Source organism: Felis catus, chromosome C1, assembly GCF_018350175.1.
Source record: "Felis catus isolate Fca126 chromosome C1, F.catus_Fca126_mat1.0, whole genome shotgun sequence".
Classification (NCBI taxonomy): Eukaryota; Metazoa; Chordata; class Mammalia; order Carnivora; family Felidae; genus Felis; species Felis catus.
In genome coordinates, this window is record NC_058375.1 from 34,724,706 (window position 1) to 34,752,443 (window position 27,738).

At 51.6% G+C, this 27,738-nt stretch overlaps 1 protein-coding gene across 10 annotated transcripts in view; it reads right to left on the minus strand.

Moving 5' to 3' along the window:
- Nucleotides 1-360: 360 nt before the first annotated feature.
- ERI3 (ERI1 exoribonuclease family member 3) overlaps nucleotides 361-27,738 on the minus strand; it is a 128,451-nt gene continuing 101,073 nt past the window's right edge. For 5 of the 10 annotated variants that reach the window (XM_011284664.4, XM_011284666.4, XM_006934686.2 and 2 more), the window contains 2 exons: nucleotides 26,637-26,736; nucleotides 361-891 (listed from right to left, as the gene is read on the minus strand). In XM_011284664.4, coding sequence (XP_011282966.1) covers nucleotides 809-891; nucleotides 26,637-26,736 — 183 coding nt within the window. In that variant the 3' untranslated portion in view covers nucleotides 361-808. Of the gene's footprint in view, nucleotides 892-7,725; nucleotides 11,300-13,579; nucleotides 13,678-26,636; nucleotides 26,737-27,738 lie in introns of those variants that run through there. The other 5 variants (XM_045035702.1, XM_045035703.1, XM_019836885.2 and 2 more) reach the window with 5 other exon arrangements.

Sequence of the window (27,738 nt, forward strand, 5' to 3'; positions counted from 1 at the left end):
GGAGGGTGGGCAGGAGGGGTCACCTCACCCACTCCACGGAGTGGCATTGGGACTTGCCACTATTGAGGCCCTTAGCAGCCCTTTAACCACTGCGGTTTTATCCCAACAAATGTACTTGGTTCTATACTCAAGATGGTTCACACACAGCAGTGGCCTCAGATACCAGCAACTTCAAACATTGCCGTGTGCTCAGACAGCCCCTGTAGCCCTGTGACTATTCAGTGAGGGTCTCACAGGTGCTCCAGTGATTGCCATCCACACTGGTGGCCTTGAGCAGAGCAGCCCAGAACATGCTCTAACCTTTGTACGTATTTTGACAGCATCAGGCACAGCAGCACCTGGTCCACACACACCCAGAGCCTCGTTTCCCCGACTTTATTCAGTGGCACGTTCACAGCGGGGATGGGGGTAGACACAAGGTGGGGCCTGATCTGTCCTGGAGCCCTGGGGGCACCACACACCATGCACTACAGATGGGAGGGGGCACAGGGGGGCTTGGTGGCCCCGGCAGAAGCCTGTGTACCAGGGAGGAGGCGGTGAGTGCCTGGGTCCCCCTAGCCCAGGCCCACAATGGGAGGGGCTAATACTGGGCTGAGGTTGGGGGGTTGGGGTGGGGGCCACAAAGTGTCTGCTCCAGAGGGGCCAAGTGGCCAAGCCCTTACCCCGGGCACAAGCCCACAGGGCAGGCTGGGGGACACTCTGGATGTAGAGCTGTGCCACTCTCCCTTTTCCCCTCTGGTGAGGGAAAGGAGGGTTCTGGGCTGGGCCAAGCAGCTACCCTGTCCTGCCCCATCCCGTCCTCGGCCAATCAGAACGGCTTCGATGTCTGCTTGAAGATGAAGCCTTGATACGCAAGTGTCTTCATGATGTTGGCAATGTTCTTGCAGTCATCTAAGAAGAAGAAGAGAAGACATTTAGATGGGCCTCAGGTCGCTTCCCTCTGTGCCCGTAGGTGCCCTTAGGTGGGTGGCGATGGGGAGCAGGGTCAGACTTAAGAGCCACAGGCTCCAAAAGAGGGAGGGGGGTCCTGTCCCCTGGTGGCAGCATCTCCAGCCTCAGGCTGGGCTGGGTGATACTGGGCCGGCGGGAAGCCTGGTCTCAATGCTGCTCAGTCCCATAATTCATGCTGGAAATTGGCCGGCATGTCCCGCCCCGGCCCCAGCGGTGATGTATGGGCGCCGTCGCAGTAAGAAAAAGGCAGAGTAAATGTGTAATTTCTCCCTTGACGGCCCCCGGCCGCTGGGCGATCCTTCTTGTTGCCGCCGCGTGGGGACGGCCCGTCCGCCACACTCCGTCTTCCCGCCACCCGCCTTGATGTCTCCATTTCATTACTGTGCGGCCATTCATCACGCCCACGGCCAGGGTGACTTTGCCGGCACTTGCGTGTGTGAGAGAGATGTGGCCTGGGCCATAATCACCGGTAACAAGGCACAAGTCTTGGCACTTTTGAGCTGGGGCCCTGGGAGACCTGCTCTGGGGCCCAGGTTTGTGTGCTCCAACAGCAACTTGCCTGGGCACTTGCTCCTGTGCAGCCAGTGGAGAGGGCCAGCTTTGTGGTCCTTTGATACTCTGGCCAGCGATCTTCTACTAGACATGCATGTGTACTCAATCTAAACCCTGCCTCTAGCTGTATCTAAATGTCTGCACCTGCCAGACCCTATCCCAGCAGTTTCTCCAGTACTGGTCCCTGTAAGAATCTCCATGTTCAAAAGTCCTAGAACCGTGGCAGCTGCAGGAGCAGGTACTCCAGGGCTTCAGGATCATGGACATGGGCCAGGACTTGTTTTAACACCACCAGCAGGAGGTGCAGCTGCCCAACACTTGTCCCTCTACATAAAGCCAAGGACACAAATGGCCCAAGGGCCCAGGGTTTTTCTGTTCCATTGCTCAGAGCAGCAGCCAGATCCCCATCCCTTCCACCTGCTTCTTCCCCCATCCCTCTCCCACCTCCCATAGATGCTCCTGGGCCATAACCAGGACCTCAGCCGCTACCAGCCCTCATGGGATCGATGCTGTGATTGCAGAAACATTATACTTCGATGTCATCATCAGGTGTGGGGCTGTGATAAGGTCAAGGTGGGGTCAGAAGGCCTCAGCATCTGTCAAGGGCCAACCCCTTTCATTAAGCACCTCCAGCCTGCCTTTACTAGAACCTTAGACTAAGAAATGGGGCCCAAAAAAGCTAGAAAAGGACTGCGGGAATGGGAGTCTTGGTCAGCCCGGGGCTTGTGTCACTAGCCAGACGTGACTCTACAGAGAAGTCACACAGGGTCCCGTCACATAAGACCTCAACATGAATGTACCCATGGGGGATGTGGACATGGAAAGGTGACACAGGCCTCAGACACCTTTTCCCTCCAGGGACTCAGGAAACCATGAGGGCTGGTCTGAGGCAGGACAGTGGGAAGACGGATGGGTGGATAGTGGCGGCCATGGCAACTCCAGACGTGACCCATCCCCGTGGTTTATGGGCCGGACACGCGCCCCGCTCGGCTGAGGCCCCGTCATTTGTCTCCCTTAGTGTGTATGCCTGTGCTGGGGGGGGGGGGGGGGGGGGGAGGGTGGAGGGAGGGGCTGTGATAGGAGGAGTGAGGCAGCTGACAGAAGGGGAAGGGGGCAGGAAGATCTGGGTAGGAGGGGCAGGGTGGAGATGGGGCAGGAAGGGCCCCAGGAACAGGAGGGTTTATGATAGGGTCCAGAGGCTATGACGGTACTGTCAAAAGGGCTATGATAGGGTGCTTTTCTTCCCAAAGAAGTCTGGCCTTGTCAGGGCACCTCCAATCCTTCCTGTCTCCTGCACTCTGGGGACCATGGCCGCTGTGCATATTAAGAATAAGTCCCCTCGTTATCTGCAATTACCCAGCGGCCACACACCTCATTTCTTCCAGCAGAAAAGAAAATTAGTTTTCTATTGACTTCATCTGGCTCCTCCCTCATTGCTGGACAAATTGCTCAATCTGCCTCCCCTGGCCCAAGTGATGTGCCCAGCCCCTCCCCCCAGGCCACCAGCCATCCAGTGGGCAAGCACTAACCTCCCACCTGTGCTGGGCCCCAGTCTGTCCTTGACCTCCCCACACTTGACGCACTCACTGGCTGGCTCCATCCACCCCTGAAGATCGCTGTTTCCAGCCTACACCTCTCCTGAGTTCTGGAACATCTCTTTCTAGATATCCATACAAACTCAAAATGTTCAGTAATGAACGAATTTCCTTCACCACATGTCTTCACTATCCCAAGAAACCTGAAAATCAGGCTTGACACTTTGCCCTCTCTCTCCCCAAATCTCAAGTATAAACTGTGGATTTTATCTTCTTGTTCTGTCTAATCATCTACTTCCCTTCATTCTGGCAGCCACCCCCCAGTGTAGACCCCCTCCATCTCTTGCTCTTGCACAGCCTGTCTTCTTTCTTCCCCCTCTAATCCATTCGCTTGTAGCCCAAGTGATCTTTCTTACACAAATCTGATCACATCCTTGTCTCTTTAAATCCCTTCAGTGGCTTCCCCTGCCCTCAGGTTCAAAGCTATACTCTTTAATATGACTTAAAGGTAAAGGCCCTGTAAAAACGGGTCCCTGCTCTCGCTGGTCTTACCCCTGCCATTCTCTATCCCCAATCCCTGTTCCAATCTCAAGGAACCACTGTTGTCTGAAAATGACAAAGTGGGTTTTGGAATCAGAGACCTGTTTCTAGTCTTAACTTTGCTCGCTGGTTGTGTGCCTGCGGCAAGTGCTTAGTTTCTTTGAACTTCAGGTTCCCCTTACTAGGGGTGATCATGGGCTACCTTTGTTAACTGTGAGTACTGAGCAGGTGATACTCACCCCCCCCCCCCCCGTCTTTGTACATGCTTTATGTTTGGAATATCTCCTCTTCTTGAAGGGAAGGCAAGGATGCTAGTTTCCTGGATGACCCAATGGTGAGAAGGTATACACTGTACAATCTATGGCACAGATGACATAGGAGCCAGCGCACTTGATGAAAGCAATTGTCATTCACTCCACAGACTCTGACTGACTACTGACCCTGTTTACTGAGGATTCTGGAGTCTAACTTGTTGTAACTGGTCCACTACAACAAAGAAAAAGAGATCCAGATTGGGGAGGACACTTGTTTCAGTTCACCAAGTCAGTGGTATGGCAGTTATTGGCTTCCAGCCCAGGCTCTTTTTCTAGCCCTTGAAGCCTTTCTAAGAGCCAGTGCAACCTCCTGATCAGTTTAAAAAGTCAGTAGTACAGGTGGAAAATGAGGCAATGGGGCAGAAGCTAAGAGACAGATCTGGGGTTTTTGTTTTTTTTGTTTTTGTTTTTAGAGAGAGAGGGGGCACAAGTGAGCAAAGGCAGAGAAAGAAAGAGAGAGAATCCCAGAAGGGGCAGAGAGAGACGAGTGAGGCTTGCGCTCACCTGATGAGGGATTTGAACTCATGAACCGTGAGATCATGACCTGAGCTGAAGTCAGATGTATAACCGATTGAGCCACCCAGATGCCCAAATCTGGGGCTTTTGACAGGCCAGGAGTTCAGCAAGAGACAGCAGCAGGGTGAGGCTGATGACAACATGGCCTCTAGGAGAGTCCTTAGCTTGAAGCCCTGGGGCCACCTGGGTCAGCAGCACCCCCTTCTGGCTCCTCTCACTGAGGTGAGCTAATGAGGCCAGCCTGAAGCTGTTATGATAAGGGGTTGGGGTGGAGGGGACATAGTCTTGTGCCCACAATGGAGGCCTCCAAAGTAGGTTTTCCTTACCTCCAAATTCTAGAAGCCTAACCTGTTTTTATGTTCCTGTGAGATCATCAGCTTGTGACAAGATGATCTTCTGTTTTGGGCATTAACATTCCTTTTTTTTTTTTTTTTTTAAGTTTATTTTTGAGAGAGATTGAGAGAGAGAGAGAGAGAAGTGAATAGAGAGGGGGGCAGAGAGAGAGGGAGAGAGAATCCCAAGCAGACTCTGAGCTGTCAGCGCACAGCCCGACATGCGACTCAATCTCACAAATGGTGAGACTGTGACCTGAGCCGAAATCAAGAAGAGTCAGACACTTAACTGAATGAGTCACCTAGGAGCCCCTTGGGCATTAATATTCTTAATTTTTTAAACGTTTATTTATTTTTGAGATAGAGACAGAGCATGAGCAGGGGAGGGGCAGAGAGGGAGACACAGAATCCAAAGCAGGCTCCAGGCTCTGAGCTGTCAGCACAGAGCCTGACACAGGGCTCGAACCCACGAACCATGAGATCCTGACCTGAGCTGAAGTCGAATGCTTAACCGACTGAGCCACCCAGGCACCCCAGGCATTAATATTCTTAATGCTGGAAATATTTTTATATTTCCAAGACTATAAGGTGAGATGTACAGCAGCCTAAATCCCTCAGGGAGGTGAGTGGGCGAGTACCTAACAAAGGATAAGCTTGCTGCCTGGGCTCAAAGGTAGTCAAATATCTGCTTGGCAAAGCTGCTAGTGGAAGGGTGGCTCAGATGACTTAGGACACCTAGTGAGAGCTTACACAGGGCAATGACCTGAGGCTGCTAGTTAGCTGCAGTTGTCTGGGAATTGAACAGTAGAGGGCAGGAAGTAGGGCCTGGGCCAGGGCCACCTCAGGAGGGAAGGGGCCCTGTTCAAGGAGTTTATTCATGTACTCATTCGTTCAGCAAATACACACTGACATTTCTGTGTGCTGGGCACACACAGGCCATGCTGAGTCACAGGACTGGCTGCACAGACTCACTTGCTCCCTGCCCTCAAGGAGCTCAGAGACAGACCTGTAAGTGGTGGGGTGTGAGCAGTGCTATGGGAAAAGGCAGCACAGAAAAGGCAATAAGAATCAAGAAAGGGTTCCTGGGAGGATAAAGCTAGGCAGAAGTAGGAGGCATGTGGGAGGCACTTGCCAGCAACCTGGGGTTGAAGTGGGGAGATAGTCTTGAACAGTGAATAGCACGGGCACACTGCTGGAGGGGAAACATAGAGTGTCCCAAAAAACTTAAGTCAAGTGGGCAGGTGGGGATGACGAAGAATAAGAGGCAGGAGAGTGGCAAGAGCTGAAGCTGGCAAGGTTAGCAGTGACTGGCCAGAAGAGACCCTGGAGACTGGATGGCAAGCTAAAGAGCTTGAGTTTATTATTCTGGGAATGATGGGGGAATACTAACATGCTTGAAGGAAGAGGAAGACAGGGTTAACTCTGAAGGCATAGACACCAATTAGCAGACTGTACTATGTCCAGACCAGAAATGATGGCCCAGAATCAGGCCAGCAGCAGTGGAGATAGAGGTGGGGATATATCCATGATATGGAGAAGTGGACAGAGGCAAGAGAGTTTTAGGAAACAGAATGAATGAGCAAGCCTTGATGAGGGAATCAGGATGTAGGGGTGCAGGGGGGTGAGTCTAGGATCTTAGTACCATTCATGGAGATAAGGCAAACCAGAGGTGGTATAGGTTTAGGACAGTGATGACCTTAGTGTTAAATCTTGAGATTCCTATGGGACATCTAAATGTATTGGGCATTCCTTCACAGCTTCTAGGCTTTGTATCTCGCTTAAAAAGGCCTTCCCTACCCCAGTGCTATTAGAAAACTATCATATATTTTCTTCTAATACTTTGTTTTTATATTTAACTTTTTAATCTGTCTGGAATTTACTTTCGTATATGGTGAGAAATAGAAGATCTAACTTTACTTTTTTCCCTAGTGGTCAGCCGCTGTCCTATCACCATTGATTGAACTGTCTACACTTTCCCCACCCTTCTGAAATGATGCCTCTATTATATATACAATTCCCATACGTGAGTCTGTTGGAGCTAGGAAAGAGAATGAACACAAAATGATCAAAGAGGCAAAATGGAGTGGGAGACATCAGGGGCAACAGGGTGACAAGCTGCTGACCTTATAAGGCTGCAATGCAGTGTGGCCTAAAGGAAGATTCAGACAAACCTGAGGCCTCCTGTCTAAAAAGCTCAGCCTGGTAACACACTTTATTAGTGATCTCCAGGAGCTGGTGAGGAATGGGGCTAGAGCCCATGGAGCAGGGACCAACAAAGACAGGGTGGGGAGAATAGAACTGGGAGCAGGAAACTTGGTAAGGATGAGAGAGCAAGAACCCTGGTGTATTGATATTCTAGAACCTCATTTTGCCACGACATCCTTCTGTTTGGACATCTTGGCAAGCATCATGCCTGGGAGCAAAGGGCTAATGGGGTCAATGCTGGGCCTGCTTGACACAGGACAGTGAGATTAATAAGTCCTCAGCCCCAGATGGGACATACTTATACTAAAAAATTATTTGTTGTTTGCCTGAAATTCAAATTTAATTGGTGTCCTATATTTTTATTTGCTAACTGGGCAACTCTATGCTGGGGGCCAGCATCTCAAGCTACAGTTGGGTACAATTCAGGTTACAACAGCAAATGGTAGTTTAGAAGGAAGATAGGAGCCAAGGCAGTGAATTTAGGACTGAACCTTCAGAAGAGGGCCCCTGAATATCCTTAGATTCTGGGTTCGAATCCAAACTCCGTCACTTTAAAACTATGAACTTGAGGGGTGCCTGGATGGCTATTGGTTAAGTGTCCGAGTCTTGGTTTTGGCTCAGGTCATGATCTCACAGTTTGTGGGTTTGAGCCTCCCGTCTGGCTCTGTGCTGACAGTGCAGGGCCTGCTTGGGATTCTCTCTCTCCCCCTCTCTTGCTTGTGCTCTCTCCCCACCCCACCCCCAATAAATAAATAAACCCCCAAAAAAGTAACTGTGAACTTGAGCAAGTTACCATACTTTTATTTCACCTCTCTGTGTCTTGGTTTCTTCTTTTCTAAAATGGGAACAATAATGATAATTATAGTAACTACGTCCCTCAAAGGGTTGTTGAAAAGATGAAATGAGTTTTTATTTGTGAAGTACTTAAAACAGTGGCTGGGTTAGTGATTATTATTGTGGTTGCTATTCCAATAATACCCAATAATAATGTTATTCCAGCAGTAATACTGATATCCCACAACCCCCTGTTCCTTGTCCCAGACATGGCCCACATAGTCCCCTGGGAGCCCAGACAGGGCTACCTTGGCCCACCCGACACCACTCCCAGATATAGACTCCTCTCCCCACAGACACGGCTCCCATACCTCCCTCTGCTTCCCGCAAGGCAGGGCCCTTATAGCCTCAACTCCAAAGTGACCCCTTCTTCCAGCCCCTCCCTGCTGCCCCCTCCACCCCACCGAGGTGCCTGGAGGTGCCACAGGGCTGATGGTGAAGGATGACGGTGGTTCCACAATAAGGGGAAAAGGCAATTTCATCTTGATTAGCAGGCGATTTCTCTCTCCGTAATAAGCGCGCTCCAAATAATTAGCGTGTTTTACGTAATAATGAAATTACAGAAATGCAGTCCACTTATTCAAACAACTCACCATTACCATATTTTTAAATATTAGACTTAATTAGAGTTTATCACTTCAGAGAAGTATGCGGACCGAAGATGTTTTTAAAAAAATCCTCATAAAGTGTTTATTAAGCGCTGGTAAAGCTGGGATAATGATGTGTTTGGAAATTAAGGCAATCAAACACTTACCGCCGCTCCTGGAGGCCGGGCATGGAAATGAGGCCATTACACGCCCATTACCCGCCAGCTCACAGCCACTTGGGGGGCGGGGAGAGGATGCGCCTGGCCGAGAGGGCATAGTGCCCGGAAACGCTTGTGCCAACATCCCACAACAGCCTGGCCAGTAAGCAGGCATCAAAGCCCTTATGTCACTTACATCACATTTGGCTACTAGGAGTCCAACTCACACTTGGCCAGGCAAATGGACTGGATTGGTCCCAAATGCCAAAGAAGACACCCAAGACCAAATCTTATCCAGACTCCCGGGCCAGGCAGGACCTGTCACCTCCATTCAAACCCTAGAGCAGAGTGGGGACAGGGACAGCTTGGGTAGCCAAGACAGGTCAGTGAGAGGCAGAGCCTGAGGAAGCTACAGATCCAAAGCAGGTGACCACTCCCAACTATGGGCCACACAGGAAAGGGTAGCTATAGTCCAGGGTCTAGGAGGGAGCTAGGGAAATGTGTCAGGAGCCAAAGATACAGAGGAGCAGGGGTCAGGCCCAGGAACACACCTGGGGACAGACCTTCATCAGGGAAAGCAGGCAAGAAGGGTGGTAGGAGAGGGGCTGGTGGCTCTAGGCCCCATTTATCGCAGTGAATAACTAATTCCAGAATTTATAGTGCTGGGTTTTTGTTCTGTGGCCATTTATATCTGCGAGGGGAGGAAATGAAGAGGCAGCACGGACGCCACATCTTTCTGTGTTATTGCTTGTCTGCCATTTGCAAATCATTATTAATTGTGGGCCCTGGTGGCGGGCTGGGTGGGGGCCGGGCTGGGTACATCCACATAGCTCTTCATCAAGGACCCCAGCCGCTGCCCCAGAGAGCCAATTACCCCGCCCTGATTGGGATCAGATAAAGAGGGAATTTTTACAAATTAGGGAATAAATAGAATTTCCACACAGGGCGCGGGCAGGACCTGAGAGGCTGTAATGAAAAACCATCCGTCACCATCAGCGCGGCCTGGGCACGCAGCCCCGGCACTCCCTCCCCTTGTGGGCCCGCCCTAATGCTCAGGGGCCTGGGCGTACAGGTCTAAGGACATCGCTACTCCCCTACCCCGGGCCCAGAAGCAAGGAGAGGACTTCTCTCTTGGGGCGTCTCTACATCCTTTGGGCTGAAGAGGCCTAGGCCCCAGCTCTGACACTGTCCCTACTGCCTCCTCTTCCTTTCCCTGTCTGCCTCTCCCTCTGGATCGTAACAAGGAAGAGTCTCAGGTGGTCATGAGGCAGGCCAGAGTTGGGGACCACAGGGCAGAGACCACATCCATGCCCCTACAGCTATGGCAGCCCTAGGGCAGAACCCCAGCCCTGTGGACCACTCACTCTGGGCTCCCATTAGCGCTCCTCCCCTTGGATCATTAAATATGTATATCTTATTACACGCCTTGTTAGAGTATCGAGCTCTATTGACTGATGATAAATCCTGAGCCTCGTCCTGGCCATAAATTTATCTGGAGATGATGAAGACTCAATAATCTAGTCAGGCAGATAATATCATCGGGCCTTAAAAAAGATCATTACATTATATGTCAGAATTAAAAGTGAAATACGCCAGAGTAACAGGGCGGCTGTTCTGGCCATGACAACGGGTGCCCGCCTCCCCCACTCATTCCCAGCCAAGGCCCCATCCAGACAGAGGGGCTGAGAAGCCTCACCCTCCTTCTGACTCTGGAATACTACAGCTGGAAGTGCCAGAGGGTAGTCAGATAACAGCCAAGTGAAGGGGACCTGGATGGGGAGGGGCAAGGAGAAGAGGCAGCTACCGAGAATAGTTGAGCACATCTGCCATTACTGGCAGCCATCTCTGCCCCAACCAAGCTTCCATCTTACCCTGTCCCTAGGGGTCTCCTGAGGGACTATCTTCTGAAGGTCCCTGAGTGGCTTTAATAGGAAGGTGATGGCCTTACCCCTTTCCAGAGTAGCCTGACCAACCAGGGTAGATTTTTTTTTCCAAAATGGGAACACTGGGATACAGAGAGGTTAGGCTATTTGCCAGTATTGCCCCAGGCACCTGTGACCTGGCCCCAGACCTGTGTGCCAGCAGCCTACGTGAAACCTTACTTGTGAGCATGTGCTATCAATCCAGACCCTGGCTACCTCCTTCTCAAGAGACCTGCTTGTCCTAGCCTCTATAACCTGTCATTTGAGAAACTTGCTGCCAGTCTCTTGGTTCTTTGACCTCAGCACTAATGACCATTTCTACTGTATCTTATTTCCACTCATTTCCACAGTTACACCCTCTACCTTTTTAACATCCTCCACTGCTCGTCCTTTGAAATATTAAATTCAAATCTTCCTAGTTACTGGCAATAATACACTTTTCTTTCATCTCACTGGAACCTCGAAACATTAATACCTCTACTCTTTCCAGATAAACCACCCACCTCCTCTCTTCACTTTCTTCCCTACTTTTGACTGCTCACCCAATAGCCATTCCCTTTCTGCCAACCTGGCAGAACTCACTCCTCCCTCACACGACCAGGGTGAATCTTCTGTGTCTGAGCCACTTGTGGAGATCCTATCCCTCTTGCCGGTCATTGGTTTAGGGGTGGCCTTGGGTTCTGGCTACTGAGATGTGAGGGTAAGTTTGCTGAAAGACCTTCAAGGAAAACTTCACTCTTATGAAGAGAAACATGAGGAGGAAATAGTCCTTTATATTCTGCTGGATGTTTTCATGTCTGCCCATAATGTCTGAGACTGCAGAAGCCATCTTCCAACCGTGAGGGGAGTTAGCCTGCGAAGAACATGTTGAAGATAAAAGAACAGAAAAATGGAAAAAATCTGGGTCCTTTATGACATTGCTGAGATGCTGAATTAACTAACCCTAGCATCATCTTATGTCTAAACTTTTGTGAGGTAATAAATCCTATTATTTAAGGTATCTTGCACTGGGTTTTCTTTTTCTTGTAGCCAGAAGCATAGTAACTGATATAGAAGGTACAGACAGGAAAGAGAATGATATAACAAATGCACCTTATAACATAAACTTAGCTAAAGGGAGGAGGGAGGGCAAAGGGCAATGAGGGCGCTGTCATTTCAAGCCAGGAAGTTGGTTACTCCTGTTATGCTCTCTTGAAACATATGACCAAATTGTTTCCTGTTATATCTCAAGACACAGGCCATGTTACTACTAAAAAGGCTAAAGAGTCAAGTTTTGATGGGAACCCACGTGAAAACAGAGAGGGGAAGAAAATACAACTTAATGAAGAAAAATTTTTTATGTCTGTGGCTTGCAATCTAAGGTGACTAAAAGTCCTACAGCTCCACAGAGTCATCAGGGGCTCAGACTTCTTTCTGCCCCTTTCAGCATGTTGCTTCCAATTTCTAGGTTATCGTATGGTCCAAAATGGCTGCAGGTGCTCCAAGCATCACATCCACATTTTAGGAAAGAGGAGGAAGGAAACAGCAAGAATAATGTACTTCCTGACTGAGTCACTTCCTCTTAAGTACTGTTCCTGAAGGTCCCACACAACGCTTTTCCTTCTATCTCACTGGCCAGAACTCAGGGACATAACCCTATCTAGCTGTATGAGGAATTAAAAAAATAGCGTTTTAACTGGGTACACACTACTGCCCCCACAAGGGCTCCTCCATTCAGTGAGGAAGGAACACAACGGATATTAGGTATGTACTAAGCAGTTTCTGTCCTAGCAACGTAACCGACACACCTCACGCAGGACCTTGGAGTCTATGGTCCGTCATCTCAATCCTTTCTTTCTCCCTTTTCCTTCCATCACTCTTGCCTGGAAAAAACTCAAACCGCCTTCTCTATGTTTGCACTGGGCTAAATGTGACTGGAGAACACTGCAACCATATAGAGTAGGGACACTCATAAAATCATAGTCCTCAACCTCAACTGGGTATATAAAACTGCCCAGCCGATCTCCTATGTTCCTGATCAGTGTGCATTCTCTTTCTCTCCATTCTCTACTTTCTGCCATTCTCAAGTCCCCCTCCCCTTCCCTCCCCCCACTCCCATCCCTCTCCTGCCTTTGTGCCTTACTTCACAGGAAACACAGGAGGCGCTCTCCTCTCACCTGTTAAGAGAGAGGGTACGTCCCTGCCAGCACTTCTAAAGCCCACCCTCACTCCACCTGGGTTCTCCACTCCCCTTCCTTTTCGGGGGCCTTATGTGATGAGCAATCCCCTTTCTCTCTGATATAGTCTCTACTGTTTTTCTGCACTGCTTTCTTCACATAACCATGTAAATATACCAAATATCTCCCATCTTTAAAAATTTTTTTAAGTTTATTCATTTATTTTCAGAGAGACAGAGACAGTAAGAGTGGGGGAGGGGCAGAGAGAGAGGGAGAGAGAGAGAATCCCAAGCAGGCTCTGCACTGGTAGTGCAGAGCCCGATGCGGGGCTTGAACCCATGAAGCCGTGAGATCACGACCTGAGCCGAAACCAAGAGTCGGTTGCATAACTGACTGAGCCACTCAGGCACCCCAAATCTCTCCCATCTTTAAAAACAACTTTGCCTTAACTCCTTTTTCCACATGGCTGGTACCCAATCTCTCCTCCTTTTCACAACCAAAGTTTCCAGTTAAGCCTCAAGGTCTCATTACCCAATCTCTCCTCCTTTTCACGGCCAAACTTCCTGGCTAACCAGGTTAACCACTGCTCAAAGTCTTCCTCATTTCCCACCCTGCAAATCTGATTTCCCCACCTGAGTCTTACTGAACCGCTTTCTCTAATGATCCTTACGACCTCACAGGGCTGAAGTCCAATAGCAGCTTTTCAGGTTTCGACTGCCCCTTACTCACACCCTGAAACTCTTCTCCCTTGGCTTTAGCGATAGCACCTTCCCTCTCTATCCAACTCCTCCCGCTTCTCTGTACTCGTCTTTCTTCTGATCATCCCTACAAAGTGGCCCCCTTCTCTTGCCACTTTCTACTCTCAACCTGGGCAAACTTATCCAGCCCTAAGCTTTATCTACCATATATTTCCCAGCGATTTCTAAACCTATATTCCCACTACCACCACCGTGGTCCAGGGTACCACCACCTCTCACCTAGGAGACAGCAGTGCCCCCGCCAATCTCCTCCATGGTGTCCTTCTAAGCCACAAATCTGGTCATTTCACTCCCTGTCTTAAAACCCTTCAATGATCCTGGAACAGAAAAAGGACAGCATTGGAAACACTGGTGAAATCCAAGTAAGACCTTCAGTTTAGCCAACAGTATAGTACACATGTTCATCTCCTGGTGCTAGTAATTGTACTGTGATTATGTAAGCTAGTTAACATTAGGGGAAACTAGGTAAGAGATGCACAGAAACTTTCTGTAATGTAAAATCAGTTCAAAGTAAAAAGTTCAAGAGTTCATAATTAAAACAACAACTACCTCCAACAGCAGCACCTTGCAGCTCTCAGGACAGTGTCCCAACTTCTTTATAAAGTTCCAGAGATCTGCCCAGGTTTCCCTCTAAGGCCTCATCTTACCCACTCTCCTGCTCAACCCCCAAGTTCAGGCTCTTTTGCTTCTCAGCTTTTTCACATGCTCTTCCTTTTGTCTGGAAAGCCCCAACCCCTGCTATCATTTCCTGAAGTGCCTTACCTGGGCCCTCATGTTTGTGTTAGGAATCCTTCTATGTGTGTTCACAGCACCCAATGTTCCTCCACTGTGATAGCCTCTGTCACCCCCTGCTAGACCACAAACCCAAGGGCACTAATGTTTCCTGTGCAGAGGCCCTCAGTAAACATGTATTAAGTGGAAGAAAGGAAGAACTGGAAAAAAAAGAGGGAAGCTGGGAGACGAGATCACAGGTGAACGTACTCCAGCCCTGACGTGTTGCCTGAGGCCTAGACATGCCCAGGTCCTGAAAACTAGTCAAGGTCTTTGTTCCCAGCTTCCAAAGTGCTGAGGGCTTCAGCCTCTTCCCCACTGCCACTCCTTCCAAGTATCTTGCTTTCCTTAAGACCTGCTGGGCCAGGAGACTGGGCTGGGACCTGAGCTCTCAGCAGTCCAGCCACCAGTCTGTTCAGCAAACCAAGGCATCTGGGGGTGGTAGTAGTGGTGTTGGGGCTCCCCAGTCCTAGCCAATGATGCCCTGGAGAAGGGCCTGGCTGTGCCTGGGGACTCTGCAAGGGGGGCTGTCCTCCCTAAGCCCAGTCCCACCTGGTAAATATTTCATCCTCAAGCTGCTCAGCTAATCCCTATTAATTTCAATACCGCCGCCTTGCCTGGCTCAGCTCCCAATGCATTATTTATCCCCTTTGTTTGTTTGTCGCTAACAGGTGGGCCCCAGCGGAGGCGCTGACTGGGGACAAGCCCACTCCATCACAGTGTGGCTGTGAATTAATCATGAGGACTAATGGGAAGCACCTCGGCTCCAGGCACTGCCCTAGCTGCCTCCCCCTGCCCTGGCACCCAGGGGTGGGCCAGGGCCACCCTAGCTCTACTTAATTCAAAACAACACATTTTATTTACTATCTGCCTACACGAGTCAGACTCAAGGTTACCCTTTGGGGATATAAGCTGAACAAACAGATGTAAATTCCTGCCCTCAGGAAACTTACAATCCAGTTGGGGAGAGAGGCGTTAAACAACTATTTCTTTGGACTGTGAGGAAATGCTGTGCAGGGAGAGTGCTAGGTGTTAGGAAGCTGTGCACAGGGGAGGACCTGACCAAGTCTAGGGGTCAGGGAAGGCTTCCCTGGGGAAGCAAACTTTGAGCTGTGCTCTGAAGGATGAGCAGGAGTTAAGACAAGGGATGGGAATGAGGGGCTCCCAAGGACCAAAAAAGCCATGTGGGAAGGCCCTGAGGTGAGAGAAGGAATGGCAGTTTCCAGAAAGTGGGGGAGGACCTTGTGTTGGAGTGCGGGGGCATGAGGAGAATGGCCTGAGAGTGGCCAACAAGGTCCAGCTTGGGATGCTCTTCTCCCTAAATGACCAGCGTTTGTCCTGGTGGATTACCATGGACTCATCCTGAACACTTGATACGCGCACTCACACCACCTCTGCTGACTTGAGCAACATCTGATTTCTTGACCTTCTGCTTGTGGCTCCTGAGAGACGGTCAAGATCATTAATCCTCAATTGCATAGACTAGGAAACTCAGGTGAGCATTCACCCTGGGGCTTATGAGAAGGCCTGTATGGGCGTCACAGCTCAGGTGTGCCCATGGCAGGACAGGGCTGGATCTGGCCCATTGACTTTGTGTGGGGACCAGGTACAGGGCTGGGAACACTGACCTGCCTCAGCCACAAGTGCTCACATCACCTCCCTCACCTCTGAAACCCAGCACTGAACTGGGTACCCAGACCTCAGCAAGTATCTTCCGAATGAATGGCTGATCAAAAGTAAACACCCCACCATCCCCCACAAAGATCTTTTTCCCAGACACTCCCTTTAAAACTTTTCCAGAGATTTAAAATAGACTCAGGCTTTATAGTAAGCCTGGGAGGTAGAAGCCATCATCAATCCCATTTTAAAGAGGAAGAGACAGAGGGCTGGGGTGGTGAATGTCTTACCCAGGACCACACAGCCAGGAAGTGATGAGCCCTAACTAGAACAAGGTCATCCTGTTTCCAGGCTCCTGGCTCCATCACATCCATAGGTCTGCCCCTCTGTGGGCATCTCCCCAGGAATCTTCCTTGGTGGCTCCAGGGATCCTAGCTCTCAAGAATGACCTCAAAAGGCACCTTGTTTATGAACCAAGTGTAGCTCTGCCAGAGCAGAGCCCTCACTATGCACATGGTCAGGGTTTGTAATTCTATTCAAAGTGGCCACTTTGAAAATCCATATGTCTCCAGGCTCCCTGTACATCATGGTGTCAAGTCCCGGAGCAGAGGCATCCATCAGCACCTCCCGATGCCATGGTCTGTGTGCCCACATACCTGTTCCCACCCACGTGCCTGTCCTTGGCTCCTGGCTGCTCTGGCGGCACTGCCCCACTCCGTGCAAAGGCTCATGCTGGCCTGCCTGCTTGGCCCAGCCATACCATTACCTTCAGACTAGTCTGGCTAGCTGCTGGGCCCCACCCCAGCCCTAAATGTGTCCTCTGCTCTGCCTGGTTCTCTGCTCTCTTGGAGCCAGGCAGCCAGCACGGAGGCAGCCTCGATAACTCGCTAACGTGCTGCCCATGCTGTTCTTAAAAATTTATGACTGTGCAACATGAAAAATCCGGCTGAGGAGCCGTCATTAGCGGCGCTGCCTCCTTCCCCCACCAGAGCCGCCCTCGTAAATTGAGATTTATGGCTGCAGCAGGCGGGGTGGGGGCGTGTGCAGGCGGTGAGGATGTTGTGGGGGAGACAGGGAGACCGATGGATGAGACAGTGGTGGGGCCAGGGGCTCCCCCCTGCGGCAGCTCCAGTTTATCACAGTCTGCGGTGATACCCACGGAGAGTAAGGTCTGGCCTGGGGTGTCAGCCTGGCACTGATGCTGGAATCCGCTTGGCAGTGTGACTGGAGGAGGAGGGGCCTATCCTGTGCCAATCACTGGCTCCTTCAGGTATAGGACCAGATCCTGAGGTCCAGGTGCCAAGCAAAGGCCTCATAGGAGGATGATTTGAGGAGGGTCATCCTTGCTGGAGTCACAAGACTGGGGCCCCCAGAGCCAGCTTCTCCAACTGTAAGCATGTAGGTTGGGCAATGATTGTGGCATCCCAACCAGAGAACTGGAGGAGAGGTAGGAAGGGAGCAGAAGGGTGCCAGCAGTCTTCCCTTCCCTCTCTTCTCTCTGGTAAGAAGGGCCAGTGGAGAGGACATTAGAGTCGGGAGTGCAAGTACCAGACCCTGTCACAAAGTGTCCCCAGACAGAGGCCAGACTGGGGCTGAAGAGAAAAGGTGATCCCACAAGCCCCCCCACCCCAAACCCCCCGCATATCCCCCCACAGGCCCTCCCTATTACCTCCCTGCTGCCTCCTCCCCTGCTCACTTAGCCCTGTCAGCCAGGCCATTATGAAATTGGGGTTTCATTTACAGACTAATTAAACATTACAGCTTGTTCACAATTACAACGCGGGGATGAGGGAGTAACTAATTACGGAAGAAATGAGCTAACATTTATCTCTGCTCCCACCCTCCCTCTCCCTACTGCCCCCCCCCCCCCCCAATCTGGCTTCCTCCTACTCTCTGGTCAGTACCTACTCTCTAGGCTTATTTTCAGGATGGGGGACTGGAAGGGCTCAGCACCCACCCACCCACCCTGGACACAAAATCCGACTGCTGCTCCCAGACGCTCTGGGGAGGGGTGAAGTTCCCAGGGCCCTGATGCAGGAGACAGGGCTTTTGTGCAAGACCTTGGGTGTGACTAAAGTATGGAACCCTGTGATGGTATGTGTGACTATTACATGGGGGGTGGGGGGAACACTCCACTGTGGTGTGTGAGTGTGACAGTTCTGTAAGGCTGTGTGGCTCTCTGTATCTTTATCTTGCAGGGCAAGGTTTTGGTGTGATTGCTGCAGACAACTATTTATGAGACGGGGTATGTGTGTGAATGAACCACACCTTCACCCTCAAGCCCTGGACACAAAAGAAAAGAACTGGGTGGCTGCAGGAGGTGATGGTCAAAGCAGCCCTGGGCCCAAATCTCCACTGCGCAGCCCTACTCATTCCTGCCTCCCAAGCAAGAAAGGGAGCAAGGTTACCCTGTTCTGGGGGCTCGGCTCATCCCTGCCCTCAGGTTGGTCTTGGCTTCTGGCCAGATGCCCCTGGGGCCCAAGAAGCCTCCTGGGGGCCTGGGGTGCCCCCTGTGGGCAGGAGTCCTGGGGTCTGGCTGGCCTGCTGCAGAGTTTAATAATAGTAACAGTGAGAGTAAGCGTTTCCATCCTTCCTGCCTTTGGGCAGAAGAAGAAAGGAAAGAGGAGGGAGAGGAGGGAGTGGAGGGAGCGGGCTGAAGGGAGGCTTTGAGGCCTCAGAACTCACATCAAACGGCCGGATCTGGGCCTAATTGTCTGACCCCTGCCCCTGCCTTCAATCAGCTCTGCGGCTCCCCGCCCGCCCCTCGCCTAACTAGCAGCCATGTTCTCCTCATTAGGACAAGCTCCCCTTGCACACGTGTCCCCGGACATGTCCCTAGCACTCCCAGCTCCCAACCCTGCCTGGTGGGAGGGTACAGTGGGGACCCAGTTTTGGAGGGGCCCCTGGGACAGCTATACCCTCTGCCACCACAGCTGCCTGGACTGAGCTGCTCAGCCCCTCTCCTTGAGCTGCAGGGGCCTGAATGCCACATGTGGTGACATATTCCTGGGCTGGCTCAGCCGCTGGGTGCGTTCTGTCCTCTGTGCGTCCTTCTTGCTACAGCCCGACTGTCTGAGACACACTGCTCCTGAGGGTGGATGTGTTTGAACCCTCCCTTTTGGTCTGGTTCAGCCAGGCAGGGGGCCTGGTCTGGGTCAGGGTCTGTGTTGAGAGGCCAGGAGCGGAAGGAACGTGTCTGCCCGCTGTACAAGGGTGGTTCCTTTCAACGGACCCAGGCATGCTGAGGTGTGAGTGGCTGCGGCTGCGGCCACTGCAGTGAAGCAGCAGAGCTTGGTGGTGAAGAGCTCTGACCTTAGAGAGATGTATGTTTAAATTCCAGCTCTCCCACATCCTTCTCTGCAGCCTTGGGTGAATGATAATCTTCTTGAGCTTCGGCTTCCTCACACACAGTAGTGGTGACAGCCCCTGTCTCACAGGGTTTGGGAAGTCAATGAGATAACACATGTAAACTCCTCTGTGCTATACATCTGGCACTCAGCAAATGTGGACAGATGCTGGTGTTGATGGGCAATTCAGACCAAGTTGCCCTCTCCACAGGCCATAGCCCAACTTTGCTCAGGTGGGGTCTGGGGTCTGGGCCCTGGTCAACAGTGTCAAGGACAGAAGGAGCTGTGGGGAAGGCTCCAGAGCCCTGTAGAAGAGGAGAGCAGCTCCCAGGGGCACAGCTAATATCAGGGGCAGAAGCACCTAGGCTGGAGCCTACGCTTAGGGGCAGGGATGTTACACAGCAGCTTCAGGTGGCAAGGGCAGGGCCCAGCTGAAAGACTGCCAGGTAGCCTTAGGTCAGCTGAGTGGGTCTGGGGCTGGTCCATGAGGCGGGGCCCATCCCAGGAGTGTTCTGGGTCTGGGAGGAGGAATGCTGTGAACACCACAAGAGTGAAGGCTGTCTGGCTACTCATGGCGCTCATTTTCAGGATACCAGACCTGTATGTGATTAGGGGAGGGGCTGGCCTGGTCTGGGCCCTGACATTGTCTCTCACCTTAAACCAGTGGTAATGACTTGCAAATATTGATGAAAACGCAAACTACAGAGATTGTGTTTTTCGGGGAGTGAAGGTGGGGAGCCGGGATAAGGAGGAAAATAAACTGAAATGAAGTCCAGTTATCTCTCATCTGTGGCTGCTCCTAATCCCCCAGCCCAAAGGAATCCAATGCAGCCCCTTATCTGCCCTGTCAATCACTCCATCACCGCCCAGTGCTTGGTGGGCACCACACACCCTCACACACTCAAGCACATGCTCACACATGCACATACACGCACACACTCACTCCACCGACTCTTGCTCTAACACTCCCGCCCACCCCCAGCCCATTACTCCTCTGAGTAGAAGCAGCCAGCACGCAGGTCCTGCCAGATGGATGCAATTTGCATAATATCAGCAGTGGAGGCTGCAAGATCACCAGGGGTCAGGGCGCTGACATCCCCGCACAGTCTATCTGCAAGTGCTAATTTGGCCGGCATTGATCTGTCTTTCTGATTTCTTTGTCATTTACGTCTGCGATGGTTTGACAGGAGATACAGAGAGAGACAAGGGGAGGCCAGGCCGGGGCCCGGGGCTAGGAAGGTAGGGAAACAAAGATTGTACTTCCCAGTGCATCACACACACAGAACATATACATACATACACCAGAACCTTCCCCCTTCCATCCATCAGTTCACTTGTCCATCCGTCTACCCGTTTTTCCATCTGTGATTGTTACAGAAGACTAGAGCCTGGTGTCTGGCAAGGACCAATTCCTCAGATGTCCTGGGGGCTCTAGAGGTGTCAGCTCAGGAAGGAAGGAGTGAGTACCCCTCCAGGTAAATACTACCTCCAGGCAGGCCAGTGGAGCCCCTGTCAATGCCTGGAGAGTTATCCCTTCTCATGGCCAATCATGCCCCATCTGCTCACTTTTCTGGCCGTACCAGAAAGAACCAGACAGGAGTAGGGGGTGGGGGTAGTGCCAAGGAAGCACATACTCCAGCTGTCTCTGGCCCCCTCTCTATAAGGCAGCTGTGCTAACTCCTCCTGTCCCAGCTCTGAAGATGGCCAGAGAGGGCGGGTGGGCAGGTGTGTGTGTGTGTGTGTGTGTGTGTGTGTGTGTGTGTGTGTGTGTGTGTATATGCAGCACCCCTCTCTACCTCTCTGGGACAGCCAGAGAGAGAGCTACTAGGTCTGCAGCGGACTTATATCAGTACTTCACTACCCTCAGGTCATCCGAAGCCCAGACTGGCCTCTAGCTGATTCTGAAGCCCTCTAGCTCAGCCAGAAAGTCTTAAATTAGATCTAAATGTTACCCACTGAACCCTTGGCCACTGTCCCCACATTCTGCCATGCTGTGGGAGAAGCATTCCGGATAGGGATGAGGACACTGCTTGGATAGATGTCACGGGGAAAGGGAAAGGGAGGATAAGATCACAACTCTGGAAAGAAAGAGCCCACTGCAGAGAAGTAGACATGGTCACTCTGTCAAGAGAGGCAGAGGGGCTTGAGCCTTCCAAGGGTGTAAGCCCCCTCCCTGCCAGCCACAGTGGCTCTGTCTTGGCCCCACCTCCTTTCCCTTGCTGATGGTAGCAGAGCAGGGTGATCAGAAGGAACTCCCTGCTGGGCAAGAGGGGGGCTGGCGTTTGGTGTGTGCTAATCCCGGGCCTGAGGTCTTCAGAGGGACCTGGGGAACTTCAAGGAGGGGAAGGCAAAGCTGTACTGTAGACGAGCTCATTAGCCAGCACCCCCACCCCCCCACGAGGAGGAGGGCGGGCGGCCCAGGGAGCGTGGCGGCAGAGGCGGCAAAGAAAAGGCTGTCACTGTCCTTTCTTCCTTTTGGTACAAGCGTCTCCCTGAGCCGACGATTCTCCTGCAGTGACACCTCTCACGGGAGCTAATGAGATCCGTGTCACAGAGCTAATGCGCTCTGACTGGACTCTTGATAGACACCCTACTCCTTCAGGGGAGACCACAGGCCAGTGCTGCCCCCCTGGGCCAGATCCCTACCTTGCCACCTGCCAGCCCAGCTCTTTTGCCAAACCATGCTGGGCAACAAGCTCCTGAGAGTCCACTTGATGTCTGGCCATCCCTCTTTACCATGAGCCTCACAGGGACCCTCCTCAGGCCCTGAACAGAGGGGCTACGGAACTAGGAAGACAGGACCACCCAGCCAGGCATCAGGGAAGGTCCAGTTATTCTCCCAGCCAGCTGAAACCAGCAATCTGTGGGGCCTCCATATCCCAACAACAGGTGAAATTTTACTGACATTTCCTGTGCAGATTTCCAAAAAGGAAAAAGGGAAGAAAGCCTGGGTCCTGCTGTTAGAGAGATCAAGTATGTAGGGCCTGAACATCACCCCCAACAAACCAGAAAAGAGGTCCAAGGGTGTATTCTGTACATTCACACTAGGAAGGCCAGGCAAGATTCTCAGAAAAGGTGGCCCCTGGAAAATGGGTGGGATTCCCCTGGTCCCTGAAGTAGACAGCAAACAAATCAGAGTAAGAACTGTCAGAGTCTGAAGGAGGTCAAAAGCCAAGCGTTGCTGGGCTCTGGCTCTGATGGTGACTGTAGCAGGGGTGAAAGGGTGGCAATGTCTCCTTTCCTTTCTTCCTCAGCTGCTGCTACCAAGGCTTTGTCAAGGCCTGTATGTTTCACATTAACTGAGGGAAATGATGGAAGTGAGCTTGTATTCTTCCTCAACATCTCTGTTGAGAGCACAAAGCCCGACACCAAAAAGGTGCTTCCTGGTTCAACACAGTGGTAAGAACACAGACTCTGCACTCAGATGGACCCGGGTTTGAGTCCTGGCTCTCCAATTCAACTGGCTGTGTGACCTCAGGTGAGTCACTTAACTGAGTCTCAGCTTCCTAATCTATAAAATGGGAATGATAATGCCTATCTTCCATAAAACTGGTGGGAAAATTATATTAATAAAAAGTACCCCCAAATAATGTGAGTCCCCTGTTGACCCTTTCTATGTACATGCAGTCCCTCTTCACCCACAACCCGCTCCACATCACCCTGTTCACCAGGCTCCCAAGGCCAAATCCACCACCCCTGAAGGAAGTATCCATCTCCTGACTAAGAGGCCGTGCTGACAGCCCCCCACACCCTCTTTCTGCCTGGAGCTCTACTGCCTCCATCCCTGAACCTACCTCTCCCTTAGTTGCCAGGGCCAACTGTATCTGTCTTGACGACAGTACCTGTGAGCTCTGTGGGGGGACGGGCACTCTGTCATCTTCACCAATACATCTATCACAGTTCCTGACACATAATAGGTGCAAAGTAAACATACACTGACCTGGTCCTCTACTTCCATTCCCCTGGCTACTGCTGGCTCTGAATTAACCATCACCTCCATGCACTTTACTGAACCTTCCCCTCTGCAGTTTCTCCTCGCTAGTCCTCCCTGTACAAACTCTCAGTCTGCTCTAATTGAAGCCCAACTCTGACCAGGTCACTCCTCTGCCAGGAGGCTCTCACAGCTCCTCCTCAAATAGCTCAGCCACAAACATCCATCCCAGTGGGCCCTCTCCCCTCCTACAGCCTACCCCACAGCTCCAGGCCATCTGCGTCACCCTCCAGCATACCTGCCCCTTGTTCTCTCAGGGCCACCACCACTCAGAACTCAGCAGGAGTCCCCACCAGGTAGGTCCAACAAACTCTCCCTACCACGCATACCTTAGAAAGAGGCTCAGGAGATCTCTCTAGGGCTAGAGAAAAATTGGTGATTTGCACACAGAGACATTGCGCACCCCCCCCCCCCCCCCCACCAACACAGCACTGTGGGAGAGCCAAACACATCCCAGAGATGACTGAGCTCTGGGTTCTAAGGGACCCTTGCCCAGCATCACCAATGCTGCCCCCCCCCCCACCAATATGCATACCACTCCCCACTCCAGGCTGGCAGCTCCTCACGCAGTTAATTAGCACTATGTCACTGAGGACCAGCCTGAGTGGCCAGTGACAGGAGCTGACCCTTGACCCCAGGGCTGGGAAACAGTCCACATCAAACTCTTACAGCGCGACCCTTTTAGCACGCACAGTAACTCGGGGCACCGCCAGCTGAAGCTCATTAAAGCTGTCTCTTTGGCGCGAGGGCCATTAACCTCACTGCTTAAAACCAACGCCTCCCCTCCCCGCCTCTCCCAGCCCAATTAATGCCCTGCATCCTCCCTCCCCTCCAAGCACCCTCACCCACACCTCAGAGCCAGCTAGGAGCTGGCAGGGCAGCCCTCTACATTCAAAGATACAAAGACCCTGTGCCAGGAACCCCTGGCACCCTAGGGAGGCCCTGGTGTTGTCAGGGCCACAGAAGAGGGGGCTCCTTGAGCACCCACTGTGTGCCAGGCCAGGCACTGCATAAGTCCTTTACACAGACAGCTTTACTGAACCTCTCCAACAGCCCTGAGAGGCACTGGCATTATCCCTTGTCTAAGGGCACAGGGCTCTGGTTGGTAGAGCCAGAACTTCCTTTGGCTCCAAAGCCCTTAGTCCATTGTGACTCATATCTTTGGACTGTCCCCTGTGGCCCACCCAGATGGAAAAACCTTCTTTCCTGAAGAGGGAAGGAACATCTCAGGAGTTGTAAGAACAGAGTGGGAAGAAGGAACCTCTTCCTCTCACAAATACACCCTGAAACACATCCACAGAAGCAGGGCAATCCCACTGACCCAGTCCCACTGGTCCCTCCTACCACCCAGACTCCATTATTTGCAGCCCCTCCCTGCCTGGGCCAGCACAAGTCTTCTCACTGATCCTCATTCCCTGGTTCCTCCCTTTCCCATCCCATTGATTCATCTACTCACTTGTTCATTCAGCCCCCCACCCCAAAGAATTTACTAAGCATCTACTAGGAAATAGTTTGTGCAGCACATACTGCCTCATCAATTCTGAGTAAGAGCTTTGATAGTGCTGTTCTCTCACAAACCTCCTGTCTCCTCAAAACCTCATGAAAGAGCCAACCCTTTAACCTGGCATTCAAGACCTGCTTATTTCCCCATTTCTTTTCCAGCTGTTCCCTAACCCAAATGTCCCTCCTGCTCCAATCACAGGAAACTACTTGTAGGTGTCTAACTTGTTTTCAACATGCCTTTTTATGCTTTTGTATGTACAGTTGCTCCTAAGTAGAAAACCCTTCCCCCATTTTTCTACCTATAAAACTCCTATTCATCCTTCAAGGATCTCCTGACTCAAATGCTTTCTTCTTTAGGAAACTCCCTGCTGGCCTCCCAAGCATATCACCTTGCTAGGTTTGGGGTCTTCTCTAGGTTGTATGGAATAGCTCCTATGGAAGGGAACAGCAGCTGCTGTGGGGCATCCCCAATTCTCTAGGCATGTTGACTGCTTCCTCTTTCCCTCAGGACCCCACAAGAGCCTTGTGGGGTGTCCCAGCAAGAATGATAAGGAGTATCCCTGAAGTCAGTGAGATGTAAATAAAGAAGCAGAAGTCACTTGGGCACCTGAGGACAGGGGAATCCTCCCTTGGGGCAGCCTAAGTGTTCCTATCACATCCCTCAGTACCCTGGGTACCCAGTTCAATCTCTGTCTCCTCCTTGGATATGACCTCCTTGAGGACAAGCACTTCCACTCAGCATGCCCAGCACCCACTAGGCACCAGTGATGTCCGTGGAAAGGATGAAGGGCTAGTCTGTAACAGGTGACTGGGTCCTTTTGGTATACCTTGCCAGTCCCCTCCACCACCATAGCTCCCCAAAGGTACACAGGTTATGATAATGTCATAGCACCTCCCAGGAATACCCCCTCCACCCCCCGCCACTCCTCCCCACTTGGAACAAAGCCTATGCTTGTCAAATACCCTGCTTGAGGGGTGCCTGGGTGGCTCAGTCAGTTAAGCGGCCGACTTCAGCTCAGGTCATGATCTCGCGGTCCGTGAGTTCGAGCCCCGCGTCGGGCTCTGTGCTGACAGCTCAGAGCCTGAAGCCTGTTTCAGATTCTGTGTCTCCCTCTCTCTGACCCTCCCCCGTTCATGCTCTCTCTCTGTCTCAAAAATAAATAAACGTTAAAAAAAAATTAAAAAAAAAAATACCCTGCTTGAAAGCATTTGCATGACGTGTGCTCACACACACAAAATCAGATACACAGAAATGAACGGACTTTCTGGTGGATACACACACAGGCTGATGGTTACTTCCATACACAGACACATGCCCTCAGGAAAATGTACAGATATATTGTTACACACACACACACACACACACACACACACACACACACACACCAAACCCATACTGATATATCAGAAGCAGAGCCTCCAATGCCTAGAACCAGAGTCACTCCAGCTCCTTCCCATGCAGGAATCCCTCTGAGGGTGCACACACGCTTGGTACCCCAAGTGGCCCCTCCCAACCCAGGCAGCGCTCAATGGAGGCTGCTGCTCCTGCGGGGGAGTCAATACCCTGTGGACGGAGCCATCGGTCAGAAGGACCCCGACTAATTAAAAGCTGGTGAGGTTTAAATAATTCATCTCCTTAACTCCCATTGATCGCCCAGTTTAGTAGCCACAGACTTGAAACAATATTAAACAGTTTCCTCTAGCTCCATGGGGGGTGGGTAAGCTGACATGTGCCCACCCCTCTGAGGACATCACCCACCAGAGATGCAGGAGGGGTCAGGGATATCTCGGCCTGAATCCAAGGACACCTGTGACCCACCCAAAGACCAGATCCCAGTCTCCTCCTAAACAGTGTTTTGAGAGATTTTTTCCAATGGTCTGGTTCCACTCTCCCCTCACTCCACCCTCCTTCCCCACTCCCCCCAGCTATGGAAAGCACCCCGTTAGAGCACAGAATGAGCCAAAGGACCCCTCTGTGTGCCAAGGGACTGGGGCATGCGGGCACGGGACTGACTGAGCTGCCAGGGGTATATGTGGAGGGACTGACCAATGCCGCTGTGGGGCCGGCCTATGTGTTGCAGGCTGAGGCCCTTGTTCATGTCTAGAAGTCCATTCTTGGGCCAGCAGCCCATGGCGAAGCTGTAAGCCTGGAAGACAGGAGGCAAGAATGGTTAACAGAGGCCCTGGTCCCCAATACTTACCACCTCCACCCTCCAGCCAAATCGTCCCACTAAGGGCTTACTCTCATCATGTCACTTCATGAGAGTCCCCTCATGGAGGCCCCTTTCCTCCAGGACCCCCACCAGAAAACCCCTTCTTCTTTCAGAGCTCCTTTTGTCCTAGGTATCTCCCATCAGAGACTCCCAACCCCCACTGGGTGCCCCCTTGCCAGGCTCCTCTAGACAGCTCCCATTTACTAAGACCCTCCTTTATCAGGACCATCCTGGGGCACCTGGGTGGCTCAGTCGGTTAAGTGTCCGACTTCAGCTCAGGTCATGATCTCACAGTTTGTGAGTTCGAGCCCCACATCGGGCTCTGTGCTGACAGCTTAGAGCCTGGAGCCTGCTTCAAATTCTGTGTCTCCCTCTCTGTCTGCTCCTCCCCCGCTCACTCTCTGTCTCTGTCTCTCCTTCAAAAATAAAAAAAAAAAACGTTCAAGAAAAAAATTTATCAGGACCATCCTGTCAACAGGGCACCCCCTTCACCAAGCAGCCCTATTAGATCCTGCCTTTCCAGACTACCCAGCACTCTGCTGGGCCCCTCCCCACAGTATTGCTGGTCATAAAGCCTGGTGTCAGAAAGGACCTAGGAGACTAACATATCTAAACTTCACTCTACAGATAGGAACAACACTGAAGTGAGAGGGGGCCAACCACCTGCCCATGGTCTAATTGCTTTAGACTGAGAGGCAGGCCAGGTTATGGAAGGCTAGGTTCCATGTGTGGGCTCAACTGAGGAGGGGTAAGGTCTCAAGCAGCTGTGATGGGAACATATGAAGAGAGAGAGAGAGAGAGAGAGAGAGAGAGAGAGAGTGTGTGTGTGTGTGTGTGACAGAGAGAGAGAGAGAGAGAGAGAGAGAGAGAGAGAGAGAGACTGTGTGTGGTTGGGGGAACAGATCTCTGCTGAAGGTCAAGTGCTCACTTATGCAT